Source organism: Poromitra crassiceps, assembly GCF_964638095.1.
Source record: "Poromitra crassiceps genome assembly, chromosome: 26".
Classification (NCBI taxonomy): domain Eukaryota; kingdom Metazoa; phylum Chordata; class Actinopteri; order Beryciformes; family Melamphaidae; genus Poromitra; species Poromitra crassiceps.
This window is the reverse complement of record NC_139640.1, coordinates 13039364-13058710: the sequence shown is the minus strand read 5'-3', so window position 1 is coordinate 13058710 and position 19347 is coordinate 13039364. Positions and strand designations below refer to the sequence as shown.

Genomic DNA, 19347 nt, shown 5'->3' with positions numbered 1-19347 from the left:
GCGGTGCGGGATGTCAAACTTGCATGGTGGATTGCGGATGGAGCACACTTTGAGGCACGCAGCGTAAATATGACCAGAGTCGCAGGGGCTTCATCGGAGCTCTCGGCCAGGGCTCCGGGAGGCGGGCGAGTCCAGCCGGGCTTCCTCGGGGAGCGGCCACGCAGACACGCACAGCGGCAGCGGGGCAGTGAGACTGGCGACAAGCTTGTGGTGCAGCAGGCAATTTTGCCTTGCAAAATAGCACCAAATTGGAAACAGCCATAAAAGGCTTTTAGAATGGGATTTTCAACCCATTCTTTTTTGTTTCTTTTTCGCTCTAATTTAGAGTAATTTAATTTCTATTCAGAAATTTATTTGAGAGGTCGAGAGTATGAGAAAGTGCATTTGCACAGGTAGGAAAGTGTATGTGACACGGCGCTGCAGCCAAGAAGAACGCCCACGGAGGGAGGAGTTGAGCAGAGGGGAGTTTCCTGCTGTTATGGAGGAAATTACTGTTCAAAACTATTGTTTAGGTCTTACTGATGCCAAAAATGAATGGTTAAAGTGACTGTTCTATCGAATTTCACAAAAAGCCGTTTATCTCTGAATAAATTTTCAGACGCTGAAACCATGCTGTATTCAACTGCTAATGCTTACATAACTACTAACTCTACAAACTAACTCTATTAGACAGAGAAAGCACACATTCTATTAGTTATTCTTAGATGATTGGTGTTCACGAAGTCCTAACAGAAAAGAATCCTCTGCTCTTGTAAAATGAGCCTAGAATCCTCAAAAAAAAACCTGGCAGAACTTACCTACAGCATTGAAAAAAGGCTGGCAGTCAATGTGTTAATATGGGATCGCCTGTATGCAGGTGATCCCATATTAAATTACTTAGATGTAGTAGGCTATTCTAGCATGACCATTTCAATTCCAACCCAACGTCAGTCTCAGCTCTGTTGCGCACACGGCACCGTGCGCTTTGGAGACGTTTATGTAACCTTTTTATGCCGGTTAGTTATATTTCTCCACTCACTATTCAGCTGCAATCGATCGGCGGGGTCAAACAACGTATCTAGGCTACTTGAGAGCACAAAAATGAATATATAAAAACATATTCCAAAGTGGTAAGTAGGGCTTAATTAAAATGTAGCCTGCAACAAGTGCAAGGCTTTAGTCCTTGATTAATTCAACATTACAATTCGCGCTCCTTCCTCGATGGGAAACTCGCCCAGAAAGGGGTTGGCCATTTTTCCAAACTGCTGATTCGATTGGTTTGTGGTAGGGATGTCAACGGTTAACCGTTAATCGATTAACCGTCGCTAACGTCGTTGTTCGGTTATTGCTGTCGGTCTATCAGTTACGGTAATATTAAAAAAAAAAAAAAAAAAAAAAAATTTTTTTTTTTTTTTTTTTTTTTGGTCTATTTACTCAATGAGCTCATGCCCAAACAAGGCGTGTCTATTTAGATGCTGAAATGTTAATGCTTTTTGTGTTAGAAATTCTAACACAAAAAGAATTTGTGTTGAAATGTTGATGCTTTTTGTTAATGCTTGTTAATGCTTTTTGTGTTAGAAATTCTAACACAAAAAGCATTAACATTTCAGCATCTAAATAGACACGCCTTGTTTGGGCATGAGCTCATTGAGTAAATAGACAAAAAAAAAAATTTTTTTTTTTTTTTTTTTTTTTTTTATATTAAAAAATTATGAATTAACCGATAGGTTAATCGATTATTAGCGTCGGTTAATCGAAAGTGAAATTAACCGAAAATTGACATCCCTAGTTTGTGGGCGGTGTATTTAAGGTCTAATCTTATCCTTGCAACTTAACCTGCTGCGGACCAGGTTAAGTGTGAAGCATAAGTTGCTATGGAAATATATGTCGGTAAGAAGTTAACTTGCTTTGTAGTACGGCTAAACCAGGTTTAAACCCAAACTTATCAGGATCAACCTAAAAATCTTGCTTTGTAGTACAGGCCTCTGATGTCTAACTTTCTGTGTGTGTTTAGATCACAAGTCGTGTGACCTGATGTCTCACTTTCTGTGTGTGTTTAGATCACAAGTCGTGTGACCTGATGTCTAACTTCCTGTGTGTGTCTAGATCACAAGTCATGTGACCTGATGTCTAACTTTCTGTGTGTGTTTAGATCACAAGTCGTGTGACCTGATGTCTCACTTTCTGTGTGTGTTTAGATCACAAGTCGTGTGACCCGATGTCTCACTTTCTGTGTGTGTTTAGATCACAAGTCGTGTGACCTGATGTCTAACTTTCTGTGTGTGTTCAGATCACAAGTCATGTGACCTGATGTCTCACTTTCTGTGTGTGTTTAGATCACAAGTCATGTGACCTGATGTCTCACTTTCTGTGTGTGTTTAGATCACAAGTCATGTGACCTGATGTCTAACTTTCTGTGTGTGTTTAGATCACAAGTCGTGTGACCTGATGTCTAACTTCCTGTGTGTGTTTAGATCACAAGTCGTGTGACCTGATGTCTAACTTCCTGTGTGTGTTTAGATCACAAGTCGTGTGACCTGATGTCTAACTTTCTGTGTGTGTTTAGATCACAAGTCGTGTGACCTGATGTCTCACTTTCTGTGTGTGTTTAGATCACAAGTCGTGTGACCTGATGTCTCACTTTCTGTGTGTGTTTAGATCACAAGTCATGTGACCTGATGTCTCACTTTCTGTGTGTGTTTAGATCACAAGTCATGTGACCTGATGTCTCACTTTCTGTGTGTGTTTAGATCACAAGTCATGTGACCTGATGTCTCACTTTCTGTGTGTGTTTAGATCACAAGTCGTGTGACCTGATGTCTCACTTTCTGTGTGTGTTTAGATCACAAGTCATGTGACCTGATGTCTAACTTTCTGTGTGTGTTTAGATCACAAGTCATGTGACCTGATGTCTCACTTTCTGTGTGTGTTTAGATCACAAGTCGTGTGACCTGATGTCTCACTTTCTGTGTGTGTTTAGATCACAAGTCGTGTGACCTGATGTCTCACTTTCTGTGTGTGTTTAGATCACAAGTCGTGTGACCTGATGTCTCACTTTCTGTGTGTGTTTAGATCACAAGTCATGTGACCTGATGTCTAACTTTCTGTGTGTTTAGATCACAAGTCATGTGACCTGATGTCTAACTTTCTGTGTGTGTTTAGATCACAAGTCGTGTGACCTGATGTCTAACTTTCTGTGTGTGTTTAGATCACAAGTCGTGTGACCTGATGTCTCACTTTCTGTGTGTGTTTAGATCACAAGTCGTGTGACCTAATGTCTCACTTTCTGTGTGTGTTTAGATCACAAGTCGTGTGACCTGATGTCTCACTTTCTGTGTGTGTTTAGATCACAAGTCATGTGACCTGATGTCTAACTTTCTGTGTGTGTTTAGATCACAAGTCGTGTGACCTGATGTCTCACTTTCTGTGTGTGTTTAGATCACAAGTCATGTGACCTGATGTCTCACTTCCTGTGTGTGTTTAGATCACAAGTCATGTGACCTGATGTCTAACTTTCTGTGTGTGTTTAGATCACAAGTCATGTGACCTGATGTCTAACTTTCTGTGTGTGTTTAGATCACAAGTCGTGTGACCTGATGTCTAACTTTCTGTGTGTGTTTAGATCACAAGTCGTGTGACCTGATGTCTCACTTTCTGTGTGTGTTTAGATCACAAGTCGTGTGACCTAATGTCTCACTTTCTGTGTGTGTTTAGATCACAAGTCGTGTGACCTGATGTCTCACTTTCTGTGTGTGTTTAGATCACAAGTCGTGTGACCTGATGTCTAACTTTCTGTGTGTGTTTAGATCACAAGTCGTGTGACCTGATGTGTAACTTTCTGTGTGTGTTTAGATCACAAGTCATGTGACCTGATGTCTCACTTTCTGTGTGTGTTTAGATCACAAGTCGTGTGACCTGATGTCTCACTTTCTGTGTGTGTTTAGATCACAAGTCATGTGACCTGATGTCTAACTTTCTGTGTGTGTTTAGATCACAAGTCGTGTGACCTGATGTCTCACTTTCTGTGTGTGTTTAGATCACAAGTCATGTGACCTGATGTCTCACTTCCTGTGTGTGTTTAGATCACAAGTCATGTGACCTGATGTCTCACTTTCTGTGTGTGTTTAGATCACAAGTCGTGTGACCTGATGTCTCACTTTCTGTGTGTGTTTAGATCACAAGTCATGTGACCTGATGTCTAACTTTCTGTGTGTGTTTAGATCACAAGTCGTGTGACCTGATGTCTCACTTTCTGTGTGTGTTTAGATCACAAGTCATGTGACCTGATGTCTCACTTTCTGTGTGTGTTTAGATCACAAGTCGTGTGACCTGATGTCTCACTTTCTGTGTGTGTTTAGATCACAAGTCGTGTGACCTGATGTCTCACTTTCTGTGTGTGTTTAGATCACAAGTCGTGTGACCTGATGTCTCACTTTCTGTGTGTGTTTAGATCACAAGTCGTGTGACCTGATGTCTCACTTTCTGTGTGTGTTTAGATCACAAGTCGTGTGACCTGATGTCTCACTTTCTGTGTGTGTTTAGATCACAAGTCGTGTGCAGAGACGGGTCAGGAGCTGATGAGGCCGTTCCTCCACGAGTTTCTCACCTCAGCCTACGAGGACTATGACATTGTCATCTGGTGTATGTACCTACTTTACTCTACGTCTACCCTACTTTACTCTACCCTACTTTACTCTACCCTACTTTACTCTACCCTACTTTACTCTACCCTACTTTACTCTACCCTACTTTACTCTACCCTACTTTACTCTACCCTACTCTACTCTACCCTACTTTACTCTACTCTACTCTACCCTACTTTACTCTACCCTACTTTACTCTACCCTACTTTACTCTACCCTACTTTACTCTACCCTACTTTACTCTACCCTACTTTACTCTACCCTACTCTACTCTACCCTACTTTACTCTACCCTACTCTACTCTACCCTACTTTACTCTACCCTACTTTACTCTACCCTACTTTACTCTACCCTACTTTACTCTACCCTACTTTACTCTACCCTACTTTACTCTACCCTACTCTACTCTACCCTACTTTACTCTACTCTACTCTACCCTACTTTACTCTACCCTACTTTACTCTACCCTACTTTACTCTACCCTACTTTACTCTACCCTACTTTACTCTACCCTACTTTACTCTACCCTACTCTACTCTACCCTACTTTACTCTACCCTACTCTACTCTACCCTACTTTACTCTACCCTACTCTACTCTACCCTACTTTACTCTACCCTACTTTACTCTACCCTACTTTACTCTACCCTACTTTACTCTACCCTACTCTACTCTACCCTACTTTACTCTACCCTACTTTACTCTACCCTACTTTACTCTACCCTACTTTACTCTACCCTACTTTACTCTACCCTACTCTACGTCTACCCTACTTTACTCTACCCTACTTTACTCTACCCTGCTCTACCCTAATCTACTCTACCCTAATCTACCCTACCCTGCTCTACCCTACCCTGCTCGACCCTACTTTACTCTACCATACCCTGCTCTACCCTACCCTAATCTACGCTACCGTACCCTAATCTACTCTACTCTACCCTGCCCTACCCATATCTACCAATCAGTCGTGTGCAGTGTTTTCAGGTCAAAGTATGGTACCAGCTGGAACCTCAACAAAGCAGGGACCAAAACTAGCACGACTCAACCCGGGCTGTCCAAGTATTTTGATCGGTGGAATGAGACAAAAAAGCGAGACGAGCTGGGCGGGGCCGCGCTAATACTAGTGGTGGAAATGGGCCATAATCTACTCTACCCTGTCCTACCCTACCCTACTCTACTGCTAAGCTAAGCTTTAGCTTACTAGTGCTAAATTCATAACTAGTGGCCGTGGCTATTTTTTAACTCCTCTGTGTTTTGGTATCGAGCAGGAAGCGCTGCTTTTGGAATATATAAGTCATGCTTGTCTTTTCTCTCCTTTAGCTGCTACAAGTATGAAGTGGATTGATGCCAAAATGAAAGTAAGGATTCTGTGTTTTCTACTATTTGGCTGCAAATGTATAGACCCCTTATACGCCTACGTCACAATGACAACAAGCAGCGTCAGATGCGCAAGACGGAGGCAGAAAGACAGACTCCGCGCAGCCCTGTCAAGTAGTTTTCCAGTCGCTGGAAAACTATTCGAGCTAGATATGTCTTCGTGTTGTGCAGTGCGATGCCAGAATCGGAAAGCTATTGTAGCAGAGTATTCGGGTCCGCCTATTCACACTTGGTTAATAAAATAATAAACGATAGAGCCAGGCTGTAACGTTAGAACAAGCTTTTCCCCACATATCCTGTTCTACGCAACTCGAGGGAACATACACAGCCTCGCACACACGCAATAGAACACAACACAACACTGAACAGTCTGTTACACTATCAACATAGCAAGGACTAAAGTTTTAGCGAATCCCGTCAACTCATACTGCTTTTAATGCTAACCGTAGGTGTCTTTGGTTGCAAGCCGAAAGAGGAAATCGTTAAAAATGCCCGACTTTGCAGTGCTCGCTCATTTTATATCAGAAGCTGTAGTAGGCTGCTAGTAACAGCCACATCGCTCGGTTAGTTAACAACCAAGTAACGTTAAATAATGTCATTATTGAGTTGAACTGATTGGAACGAGGACATCATTAAAAATGCCCGACTTTGTAGTGCTCATTTCATAATCAGGTAAGCTGCCTGAAGCTGTAGGCTGCTCAGCCACATCGCTCGGTTAGTTAACGACCAAGTAACGTTACATAATTTCATTATTGAGTTGTGTGCATTATCAACATAACAATATATCTTTGCAAGTTACAGAATAATTATCTACGCTATCCCCAGTTATAAAGGAATGCACGATATGTATTGGCCACTAGGCTTGGCCAATTGACAGCGCCAGTGCGTATGGGTCTGTAAGACATATCCCATTAAACAACGTTAATTTCGATGCATAACATTGCTTATCACCAGGCGATAAGCTGTGGTAGTAAGCCGAGAACTGCATTTTAAAACTAAAATATAACTGTGTGTTGCAGATGGGCACAGAGCAGTCCTGACAGCGGGGCTTTTACACAGTTCTCACTGTCTGTCAATGCTGGGCTGACGGCTTTTTGCCTACACGATGCGCGCGCAGCTCAATGTTGACAAGCTGTATAAGGGGTCTATAATCTTCTATAATGTAATTGTAATCTGGTGTCACGCTGTACTTCTGACCATTTACTCTTCATAGCCAGAAGGTGGCACTCTTAATCCATTTTACCTGAAACATTGTGTGTGTGTGTGTGTGTGTGTGTGTGTGTGTGTGTGTGTGTGTGTGTGTGTGTGTGTGTGTGTGTGTGTGTGTGTGTGTAGGAGCTCGGAGTGACAGACAACCCTAACTATAAGATCACGTTCATGTTGGACAGCGCAGCCATGATCACAGTACACACTCCTAAGAGAGGGGTGGTAGAGGTTAGTACACACACACACACACACACACACACACACACACACAGAGTAAACCTCCCCTAAGACACACACACAAATATAGTACATAATTTGTCTCTCTCCCAATCTCTCCCAAATTGTACTTGTCTAATTCCCCCTGCTGTCCTTGTCTGGTCTGGTTTCTCCACTCCCTCTGGTGGAGAGTTGGAGACTAGCACGTGCTTCTTCTGATACATGTGCAGTGGTCAGCTGCTTCTTTTCACCTGACAGTGAGGAGTTTCACCGAATGTAGCACGTGGGACGATCACGTTATTCCCTACAGTTTCCCTTTCCCCCGAACAGGCACCCTGATCGACCCTAGTTCAGCGACCAGGGGCCGGTTCAGCGACCAGGGGCCGGTTCAGCGACCAGGGGCCGGTTCAGCGACCAGGGGCCGGTTGCACCAAGTGGTCTTAACTATGCCTGGTCATAACTCCTACGTCGGTCTTAGTTAAGACCAGTCTTTAGAGTGGATTTACGCCTGTTGCACCAACACGGCTTACGTCTGGTCTTAACTATGCTGGTCGTAGCAATGCGCGTCCATGTGAATTGCCAGGGAATGCACCCTGATTGGATGATGTTGCAAAAAATGTGCCTCGCGACCTGCTTAGAGCACTGTGCCACTACGCTCTGTAATGGAAAATTATTGATCAAGTGTGTATTGATTGATTGATTGTTAATTATGACAATTCTATGATGTATTTTGTGAAATGTGTTTTTCATCAATGCAAGAGGATTGCTGTTCTGTGAGAACATATGTCTTGTTTTGGGAAGTGTCTATGGGAATAGAGGTTCCTGTGGGAACCTGTGTCTTGTTGTGACTATAGACTGGATTTGTTATGTATTCCAGTGAACATCAGATTAGCTACATGGATGAATGGAAAGAACTGCCCTCCACGGAGAGGGGCGGGCATCGATAGTTTCAGTATATGATGTGAAGTAAACAATAATGCGGGGCTCTTGCATTGTCAAATGTAGACAAGAGGAGACCTCCGTGCACGGAGAGATGATTGTGGAAATAAAGAAAACCTCCTATGAACATTTAAAACGGATATCTAATTATTGATGAATCAGCAGAGCATTGCAGTGGAGAATTTCCTCCACAGCTCTCTCAGCCACTACTGTAAAACACCCTCCCTCCTCTCACCCTCCCTCGCTCCAGGGGAAAAATGGCGGCGATTGAGCCAGAAAGACAGTCTGAATGAAATTGAATGTAACGTTCCCAATTCTATGTATTAAATTCTAAAAAATTAACGGCAACATTTTGGAAGGCTAAGCCACACAACTAGCTCGTTGTAATCTAACATCATGCTTCAAAAGATGGAGAACTGGCTGTGTTACGACGATGAGGGTAAGGACTCAAAACGGTCTCCGCTGATAAGACACGGAGATCTCTGTTACAGGCAGGCGCTACGCCTCCTCCTGACCAGGCGTAACTCTTACGCCTGGGCTTAGTCAAAAGAAGGCTTAAGCCGTCTTGGTGCAACCGGCGTAGCTGTTAGGTCGTAAAGTTACGACCAACTTAGCTTAAGACCAGTGTAAGACCAGTTGATGCAACCGGCCCCAGGACTTTTACCCCACCGGCTTCCCACCCGCAGACACACCCAATTGTGTCTGTAGGAACGTCTGAGAACCCCGTCTTTATTTGTCACAAACACAGTGGAATGCACTAGGGCTGCCCTCGACCAAAGATTATCCTGGTCGACCAGAAATCGACCACAGCTCCGACCAATTGGTCGAAACAGGGTCTAGAAAAAAAAAATCTGTTTACTTTTTTGTTTTTATTTTTTGCAGTGTACTTTTCTTCTTATTTCTTGCCGTGTACTGAGTGCACTATACCTGATAGCTGATAATGATAAATAAAAGCTATTGTAACGTTACCGGAATGGACAGATTATCACCGTGCTGTGCAACACCTGGTCATATTCTAACGCTACTACGGGAAACAGCTTTCAGAAAGCGTGCGCAATGGTTATGCTTATGTAACGTTAGCACACGCATGGTTAATTAGTTGGCAGAAAGGAGAGCTAGACAGCTTTTGCGATTCATTCCAGTAACATCTTAGTCTGTCTAATATTACCGGAGTTGGAGTGTATCTCTGAGGACGTCCAGTCTCACTGATGACTGTAGTCTCATAAGGAGGGTGCCGCTCGTTAACAGCTTGTTAACAGCTGACCAATTTAATTGTTAATTCCATCACTCTGCTGGTTGCTCTCCTTTCAGTCTAGATAGCTTGCTAACTGTGGTTAGCCTGTCTCTAGCCTGTGCGCTTCTAGAAAAGGTCCGTGTTGCAACTTGCTTCCGCGGCGCGATCGTTCCGGATCGCTTTTCTTTGTTATGAAATTGAATTTCTCCTATTAATTATTAACACCAGCGATTGTCCGACCAACGTGAATCTGGTTAAAAGTTCAAATATACATACTTCTGCATGCGCTGGGACGCGTCATCAGTGATGTTAACTGGGGTCGTGGGGTCTTTCGGGTCTGTCAACATCATACACCCTCGCCCAGTAGACCCAGCCGAGGCCGATTACGACCCCGACCCGCGTCCCAGAAGCAGCCGCTCACGGATCAGCCTTCCTACTCTGTCTGCAACGTTGCCCGCGGAAGGGTTGATCATGCCCAATCCGCTGCAATAGAGTTAGTGCTACACCGCAGTATTGAAAGACCTTCGGTGCATGGAGGTCTAAGGCCCTATGGGGTGATTCCAGGCCGGGCACCTCCTTCGTCTCACCAGAACCTCCCGCGGAAAAAGGCAATCCTACCATGCCGTACCATGGGCAGGGAGGATGCCTCAAGGAGGCCTGTGCGCTGCACGTCATTCACCTGCGGCGAGCACCTCGCTCTAGCCTGAAGGACCCAGGCCGCGCCGATCTTTACACAGATTTTCAGGAGGCTGATCCGTAGCGTTTCTCCCTCACGAGAGAGCCAGGCTGGGGTGCTAAAACCCATCCCGTACCGGATGCCGTCTCTCCGACCGTCAACTGTCTCTCCAGCTTGTCACCAAACTATACTTGGTTGTCACCTAGTCTATTCCCAAGTGTCACTGGCCAGGGGGAGCCAGGGGTTTCGATTCAAATATACATACTTCTGCATGCGCTATTTAAAAATAATAATAATTAAAGTCTGTCATTGTCTTGTTTTTAAACATACTTGCCTACATTGGTCGCTTTTGAGCCATGTGTAGAAACTTGATGTACGGTAGTACCACAAAAATGTTTCTTTTTTTATAAGGTAACAAAGTAAGCATAAAAAGAGGGATTTATACGCACATCACGGGAAGGTGCAATAAGGCTGGCGCAAAAAACGCTGCATAAATGAAAGAGGGTAGAGCCGGCACACTTACTCACAATGCCAAAAAAGTTTAATTCAAAAACAAACGTTTTCGATCCACACTGGATCTTCGTCAGGTCAGCAATGATTAGTGGATGAAGAATGCTCATATATATAGCACACCACAAGCGCAGTCATAGGCTGATGGGCTCTATGCTGATAGGTGGGGGTGACACAATCACCACCTCACAGGGTGGAGCACATCCACACATAATTGATAATTAACCATGTAAAAAAGCCCAAGGAAATAGATAATAAAGTGAAACAAAATGGGCTTAAAAGGGAGAACAATATACAAACAACAATATAGGACTATAATGCAAGAAACACCAATTAAAATCTACATTGCGCCATGATACATAATATAAAGGTAGCAATGGAAGTTTTGAATAGAAAAATAGAATAATATGGAAAAGGTTTAATTTTGTAAATGTTTTAAAGGGGGGGTACATATATTATACATATCTAGATGGTTCAAGGTCCAATAAATAAATAAATAAATAAACCGGACACTAGAGAAGACATTAGCAAACAATCATAGGGGCAATCATAGAACCTCCTATACATAGGCACATTTACAACTGTTTCAAGTTTTATTAAAGAAAGTGTTTTATATCGTACTCTTGGTTCAGACCTCTGGGTGCGAGAGTCTGAAGGTTAAAGATATGAAAGCTCTCTCTTCTAAGTAGGAGGGTGTTTAGGTCACCTCCTCGTCTTGGAGTTGGTACATGCTCAATGCCTATATATTTCAGGGAGGACACTGGGTGCTTTGCCTCCCTAAAATGGACTGCCACCGGGTTCCGTGGATCCTGGGTTCTGATGCAGCTCCTGTGCTCTGCAATCCTAGTTTTAAGGGCTCTTTGTGTTTTGCCCACATACGCCAGGCCACATGGACATTTAATTAAATAGACCACATTTTTTGTTGAACAGGTTATCATGCCCTTTATTTTCATCGTTTTACCTGTTGTCGGGTGAGTGTATGTGGTGCATTTATATGTGAAATTGCACTGTGTGCAAGAACCACATCGGTAGTTGCCAGGTGGCAGATCAAGAAAGGTGGTGTTTTTTGTTGGAATGAGGTCAGATTTGACCAGCATTTGCCTCAAATTAGGAGGACGTTTGTACACTACCTTGGGAGCAAAATTGAACTCATTTTTGAGCGATGGATCCGAACTTAAAATGTGCCAGTGTTTCCTAATAGTTCTCTCAAAGTCTTTCCCCAGAGCTGAATAATTAAGGAAGCATCTAGGGGTGTTAGTGGGTGGAAGTTTATCCTTCTTAATAAGACTTTGTTCTTGTGTGACAGTTTTAAACCTATTACGGGCAGAGTTAACCCAGCTGTCATTGTAGCCTCTGTGCTTAAATCTATACTCCAAAACATCTGCTTGTTTTTCATAGTCAGTGGGTTTGGTGCATATTCTTTTTATCCTACTGAATTGACTAATGGGAAGACTTTTTTTCTGGTGTAGTGGGTGGAACGATTGACCATGTAGGAAAGAGCATTTATCAGTTTCCTTTCTATACAGGTCCGTAACTAACACATCACCTTCCCGTAAAACCAAGATATCCAAAAAACGGTAAAACGATGAAAATAAAGGGCATGATAACCTGTTCAACAAAAAATGTGGTCTATTTAATTAAATGTCCATGTGGCCTGGCGTATGTGGGCAAAACACAAAGAGCCCTTAAAACTAGGATTGCAGAGCACAGGAGCTGCATCAGAACCCAGGATCCACGGAACCCGGTGGCAGTCCATTTTAGGGAGGCAAAGCACCCAGTGTCCTCCCTGAAATATATAGGCATTGAGCATGTACCAACTCCAAGACGAGGAGGTGACCTAAACACCCTCCTACTTAGAAGAGAGAGCTTTCATATCTTTAACCTTCAGACTCTCGCACCCAGAGGTCTGAACCAAGAGTACGATATAAAACACTTTCTTTAATAAAACTTGAAACAGTTGTAAATGTGCCTATGTATAGGAGGTTCTATGATTGCCCCTATGATTGTTTGCTAATGTCTTCTCTAGTGTCCGGTTTATTTATTTATTTATTTATTGGACCTTGAACCATCTAGATATGTATAATATATGTACCCCCCCTTTAAAACATTTACAAAATTAAACCTTTTCCATATTATTCTATTTTTCTATTTTTCTATTCAAAACTTCCATTGCTACCTTTATATTATGTATCATGGCGCAATGTAGATTTTAATTGGTGTTTCTTGCATTATAGTCCTATATTGTTGTTTGTATATTGTTCTCCCTTTTAAGCCCATTTTGTTTCACTTTATTATCTATTTCCTTGGGCTTTTTTACATGGTTAATTATCAATTATGTGTGGATGTGCTCCACCCTGTGAGGTGGTGATTGTGTCACCCCCACCTATCAGCATAGAGCCCATCAGCCTATGACTGCGCTTGTGGTGTGCTATATATATGAGCATTCTTCATCCACTAATCATTGCTGACCTGACGAAGATCCAGTGTGGATCGAAAACGTTTGTTTTTGAATTAAACTTTTTTGGCATTGTGAGTAAGTGTGCAGGCTCTACCCTCTTTCATTTATGCAGCGTTTTTTGCGCCAGCCTTATTGCACCTTCCCGTGATGTGCGTATAAATCCCTCTTTTTACCTGAATATTGACCTTATACGGCACTCACAACGAGATTGCAACTCCACTACGCCAATCGTTTTTCAAATGGGAGACCAAGAGAACACCCCCAACCAGGAGCCGAGAGGCGATGCATACCTCTGTAAAACCCTCGAATTTACTGAGGACGACTATGCACGCATCATCGTAAGAGACTCTCTGTTTGATAACGGGACTGAATCAACAGATGCCCTACAGAGAAAACTCCAACAGTTATACAACCGTGAGATCCGCACCAATCTACACGCCATCACCTTGAGTGATTACCTACGCAACAAGCAGATCCCAAGAGGTTTGAGAATCACCAAACTTGTACCTACTATAGGGCGGGACAATGAGACCTTCTGTGACAAATGGTGTCAAGTTTTAAATAAATGCTCGCTTGACCTAATGGCATTAATCATTCAAGAAGAATCAGACCATTTGTCCAAAACACGGGAAGAGATACGAACTGTAAAAGCTGAGCTGGCAGCGGAAACGTCAGACAAAGAAAAACTTTCCGCCATTGACAACAATCTGCTTAGATACCAAGCAGATCTGGAGAAAGAGATCAAATCCAACAAGATTAAGAAGTTCAAAAGAGACTCGGAGGACTACAAACTCCAGAATGTCTACCCCTGGCGCAGCGTGAACGGCGATGAGAAAGGGGATCCCCGACCCAACTTCAGAGGGAATCTCCAGACACGCGCATCTTCTAGTGCGTCATCGCTGGACGCCCAATCAGATGGCAGCCGAGGCTCCCGAACCACCACCCTTCCTTTTTTGGGCAGAGGCAGGGGCAGAGGTTGGAGAAAAAGAGGAGGAGGAACTGCCAACTGGGGTCCACCACCACCCCCTCACAACTGGGCACCGCCCTTCCCCCACCAAGAAGAAAGTGCCGACGGGGTAAGAAAAGAACAAAGACGTTATGCAACACGCTATTACGTCACCCACAACAAGACTTCCTAAGTGTGGTGAACTTGTCTGATAGATCCATCTCCCCAGAATGTGAATCTGCCCTATGTAAGGGCCTGAATTTTGTCCCCACCACTCACTGTGATCCTTTTGAAGCCTCTGTTGACTTTGAAAAGTTTTTCCGCAGCCTGCGATTAAGAGAGTTTTTTTCATGCAATAAGGCTTCCAATGAAAGCACAATAAATGCACATGAGCAGAATGTTGCTGTTGCTGTGGTTAATGAACATGTTTCTAATACCCTGCCCGATCCGGAGCAGGATAACAGGGTCTCTACCCCTTTCCGGGCAAAATCTACTTTTTGTCCCCCCAAGTATAGAAATGCTTCCTTAGATACATATTGTAGACTTGTAGAAAAAGACGTAATGGGTTTGTTGAATAAGCGAAAAGAATACAAAGTATTTAACAATTTATCCAAGAAAGAACGTGATGCTTTAATTGAACTTAAGGAAGATACTAGTATTGTTATTAAACCTGCCGACAAAGGTGGTGCAATTTGCATATTAAAACGGGTTGATTATAAAAATGAAGTTGAACGGCAATTGTCAGATCCCATTTATTATGAATCACTTGCAAAGGATCCAACTCATGTTTTTAAAAGTGAAATTGATGTAAAACTGAATGAATTTTTTGAAGCAGGAGAAATCACAAAAAAAGAATGTGCTTTTATGAAGGTGGCACACCCCATTATGCCCGTTTTTTATATCCTGCCAAAAATACATAAAAGGTTGGAAAATCCACCTGGGAGACCCATTGTGTCCGCCATTGGATCACTCACTGAGAATATTTCCAGTTATGTCGATTTCTTTATAAAACCCTTTGTCACTGCTCTCCCATCATATGTGCGAGATTCAATGGACATGATTAACATTTTAAAGGCAGTGAATAATCTCAGTAATGACACACATCTTGTCACAATGGACATACAAAACTTATTTACCAACGTTGACCACCAGGGCGGCCTAAATGCTTTGACCCACTTCCTAAACACAAGACCACTTGGAACTATACCCAGTACTCAGTGTCTAGGCAAATTGGCAGAATTGGTGTTGTCCAAAAATGTTTTTATGTTTGAAAAAGTGTCTTCTTTATACAGGCAATGCAAGGGGACAGCCATGGGCAGCAAAATGTCCCCTAATTTCAGTTCCCTGTATGTTGCCTGTTTTGAAAATAACTTTGTCTTTTCCCCTAATAATCCATTCCTCAATAATATTCAATTATGGAAAAGGTATGTTGATGATATTTTTATGATCTATGATGGTTCTATTGAGAGTTTGATGCAGTTTTATGAGTTCCTTAACCAATGTCATGAACATTTGAAATTCACCATTGAGCATGATACACAAAAAATCAGCTTTTTGGATATCTTGGTTTTACGGGAAGGTGATGTGTTAGTTACGGACCTGTATAGAAAGGAAACTGATAAATGCTCTTTCCTACATGGTCAATCGTTCCACCCACTACACCAGAAAAAAAGTCTTCCCATTAGTCAATTCAGTAGGATAAAAAGAATATGCACCAAACCCACTGACTATGAAAAACAAGCAGATGTTTTGGAGTATAGATTTAAGCACAGAGGCTACAATGACAGCTGGGTTAACTCTGCCCGTAATAGGTTTAAAACTGTCACACAAGAACAAAGTCTTATTAAGAAGGATAAACTTCCACCCACTAACACCCCTAGATGCTTCCTTAATTATTCAGCTCTGGGGAAAGACTTTGAGAGAACTATTAGGAAACACTGGCACATTTTAAGTTCGGATCCATCGCTCAAAAATGAGTTCAATTTTGCTCCCAAGGTAGTGTACAAACGTCCTCCTAATTTGAGGCAAATGCTGGTCAAATCTGACCTCATTCCAACAAAAAACACCACCTTTCTTGATCTGCCACCTGGCAACTACCGATGTGGTTCTTGCACACAGTGCAATTTCACATATAAATGCACCACATACACTCACCCGACAACAGGTAAAACGATGAAAATAAAGGGCATGATAACCTGTTCAACAAAAAATGTGGTCTATTTAATTAAATGTCCATGTGGCCTGGCGTATGTGGGCAAAACACAAAGAGCCCTTAAAACTAGGATTGCAGAGCACAGGAGCTGCATCAGAACCCAGGATCCACGGAACCCGGTGGCAGTCCATTTTAGGGAGGCAAAGCACCCAGTGTCCTCCCTGAAATATATAGGCATTGAGCATGTACCAACTCCAAGACGAGGAGGTGACCTAAACACCCTCCTACTTAGAAGAGAGAGCTTTCATATCTTTAACCTTCAGACTCTCGCACCCAGAGGTCTGAACCAAGAGTACGATATAAAACACTTTCTTTAATAAAACTTGAAACAGTTGTAAATGTGCCTATGTATAGGAGGTTCTATGATTGCCCCTATGATTGTTTGCTAATGTCTTCTCTAGTGTCCGGTTTATTTATTTATTTATTTATTGGACCTTGAACCATCTAGATATGTATAATATATGTACCCCCCCTTTAAAACATTTACAAAATTAAACCTTTTCCATATTATTCTATTTTTCTATTTTTCTATTCAAAACTTCCATTGCTACCTTTATATTATGTATCATGGCGCAATGTAGATTTTAATTGGTGTTTCTTGCATTATAGTCCTATATTGTTGTTTGTATATTGTTCTCCCTTTTAAGCCCATTTTGTTTCACTTTATTATCTATTTCCTTGGGCTTTTTTACATGGTTAATTATCAATTATGTGTGGATGTGCTCCACCCTGTGAGGTGGTGATTGTGTCACCCCCACCTATCAGCATAGAGCCCATCAGCCTATGACTGCGCTTGTGGTGTGCTATATATATGAGCATTCTTCATCCACTAATCATTGCTGACCTGACGAAGATCCAGTGTGGATCGAAAACGTTTGTTTTTGAATTAAACTTTTTTGGCATTGTGAGTAAGTGTGCCGGCTCTACCCTCTTTCAACAAAGTAAGCATGAAAATAATGATTTGTTGTAATGAAAAACATGATATTCAATGAATACTTTGGACAGTAAATGATGAAATAAATAGTTTTCAAAATATATAGCAAAGAAACCCTCAACCATGCATGAAATTACATAGGAAATTGTTGTTTAGTAACGGGGGTATGAATATGTTATGCATTAGAGGGTTAAAACATTTTTTTGCAATGTTGTGTTGCACAATTACAAATTTACTGTTATATCTTATTGTTTGTTTATTAATTTATTAATTCGTTCATCACATTATTAGACACTCTTTGTAATGATTAAGAATAACGTAACTAGTAAAACCGAATTCAGAAAAAAATAAACAAAATAATGGTTTGGAAAAAAATAAAACTGATTTCATAGGGTCCTAGATGAAATTAGTATGCAGATATCCTTGGTTGGGGTGGCTTTTGGTGTAACAGTGTGTCTCCTATTGCCCTAAACTGAGGATCAGTGAACTGTACGTTCGCACAAAGGTGATTCACTCTAGTTGAAACATTTAAACTCGAGTGAATGGGTGATGGTCGAAAATCGCCTCATTCGTGATGCGGAATTCCGCGTCTCGCCTCATTTAGCGAAATCTCATCTATTCGCGCGTTTGCATTGTGAAAATCTCCCTGCTGTGTGAACACAGATTCAATCTAGTTTGCGTGTGGCTGATAGCACTCATGTTCTGTTTGCCTGCATGTGTCTCACTCTCAGGTGAAGCCCCTGGGGGTCATATGGGGGAAGTATGGAGACGTTTACAGCAGGAAGAACACAGTCATGTTTGACGACATCGGACGCAACTTCCTCATGAACCCACAGAACGGACTGAAGGTAGCTCATCACCACCATCATCATCGTCTTTAGGGATGCACCCCTTCACCTTTTTTACCACCGATCACGATTGTCGTCGATCATATGAGCCATATCTGCCCGATATCGATCGTCATGTCGATCTTTTTTATTTTCTTAGCAGCTGGTAGGCTATGGCAGTATTATATAATAACCCTAACCCCCTTATAGCAGCTTAAATAGCAATACTACTAGGTCTAACAGTTTCCATTTTACATGCATTTCATCCATCAAAGTCCTGGTTAAAATGTATCCACATTTTCTTTTCTTTTTTTCCTACCTCAATATTTACGTGATGATTGTAAACAAAAACCATGTCCTTGCGTTGGGCTTGCCTTGTAGCTCAGACTCCATGTTGCCAGATTGTTTCCATAGACCTACATTTGCTTGGGTGGTTTTGTGTGCGTTTTGGCAGTTTTTTTTTTGCAGTCTTTGGGCTGACGCAAAAAACTCCCAAATGGTACAGTAGACAAGTCAACAGTAGTTTGCACCTTGTGTAAAACGGAATTAAAATATCACCGAAGTACATTGAGTTTGAGCTATCACCTAAAAGCTAAGCATACCGGAGCAGCTAGCGGCCAGCTAGCTAGCGCGAGACTCATCACTCATTCTTCCTTCAGAGTCTCGGATGCGTGGGTCCTCTAACCACTGGGAAGTCGGCTCCAATGGCTTCACGCGATATACACGTTATCAATATACACTGTTTCCAATACCGAGCCATTATTCACATGGAAGTGCCAAAGTTTAGCTCAGACACAGCCTTCTTCAGCTGTGTCATTTTGGGTTTCGACTGCTCCACAGCGCCGCCGCCGGAAGTATCAGTTCTGGAGTGTGTACTGCACTGTTTACAATTGTGCATTTATTTTCTCTTCAAGATATATTTTGTAGACATTGTTACCTCCTGTCTACATTGCACTACTATTGAATTGAAAATAAATCTAAAATTCAAGATCACAAAGTACATTTATTTGCATTAATTTGATTCCCAATCATGACACACTGGTAAGAATGATTCATATCTAATTAAAAATGCTTTGAAATGCAAAATAATGGCATTTTAAACATGCGATACAAAGATGCGATTAATCGCGATTAACTATAGTTAATCGCAAGATTAATCGCGATTAAGAAAATTTATCGTTTGACAGCCCT

General features: G+C 42.1%; 1 protein-coding gene across 2 annotated transcripts in view; it reads left to right on the top strand.

The window, feature by feature from the left end:
* The window catches only part of ublcp1 (ubiquitin-like domain containing CTD phosphatase 1), a gene marked incomplete at both ends in the record, with an annotated part of 43089 nt that overhangs the window by 8594 nt on the left and 15148 nt on the right, over positions 1-19347 (top strand). For both annotated transcript variants that reach the window (XM_083661509.1, XM_083661510.1), the window contains 4 exons: positions 4522-4620; positions 5942-5979; positions 7334-7432; positions 18061-18177. In XM_083661509.1, the coding sequence (XP_083517635.1) occupies positions 4522-4620; positions 5942-5979; positions 7334-7432; positions 18061-18177 (353 nt within the window). The remainder of the gene's footprint in view (positions 1-4521; positions 4621-5941; positions 5980-7333; positions 7433-18060; positions 18178-19347) is intronic.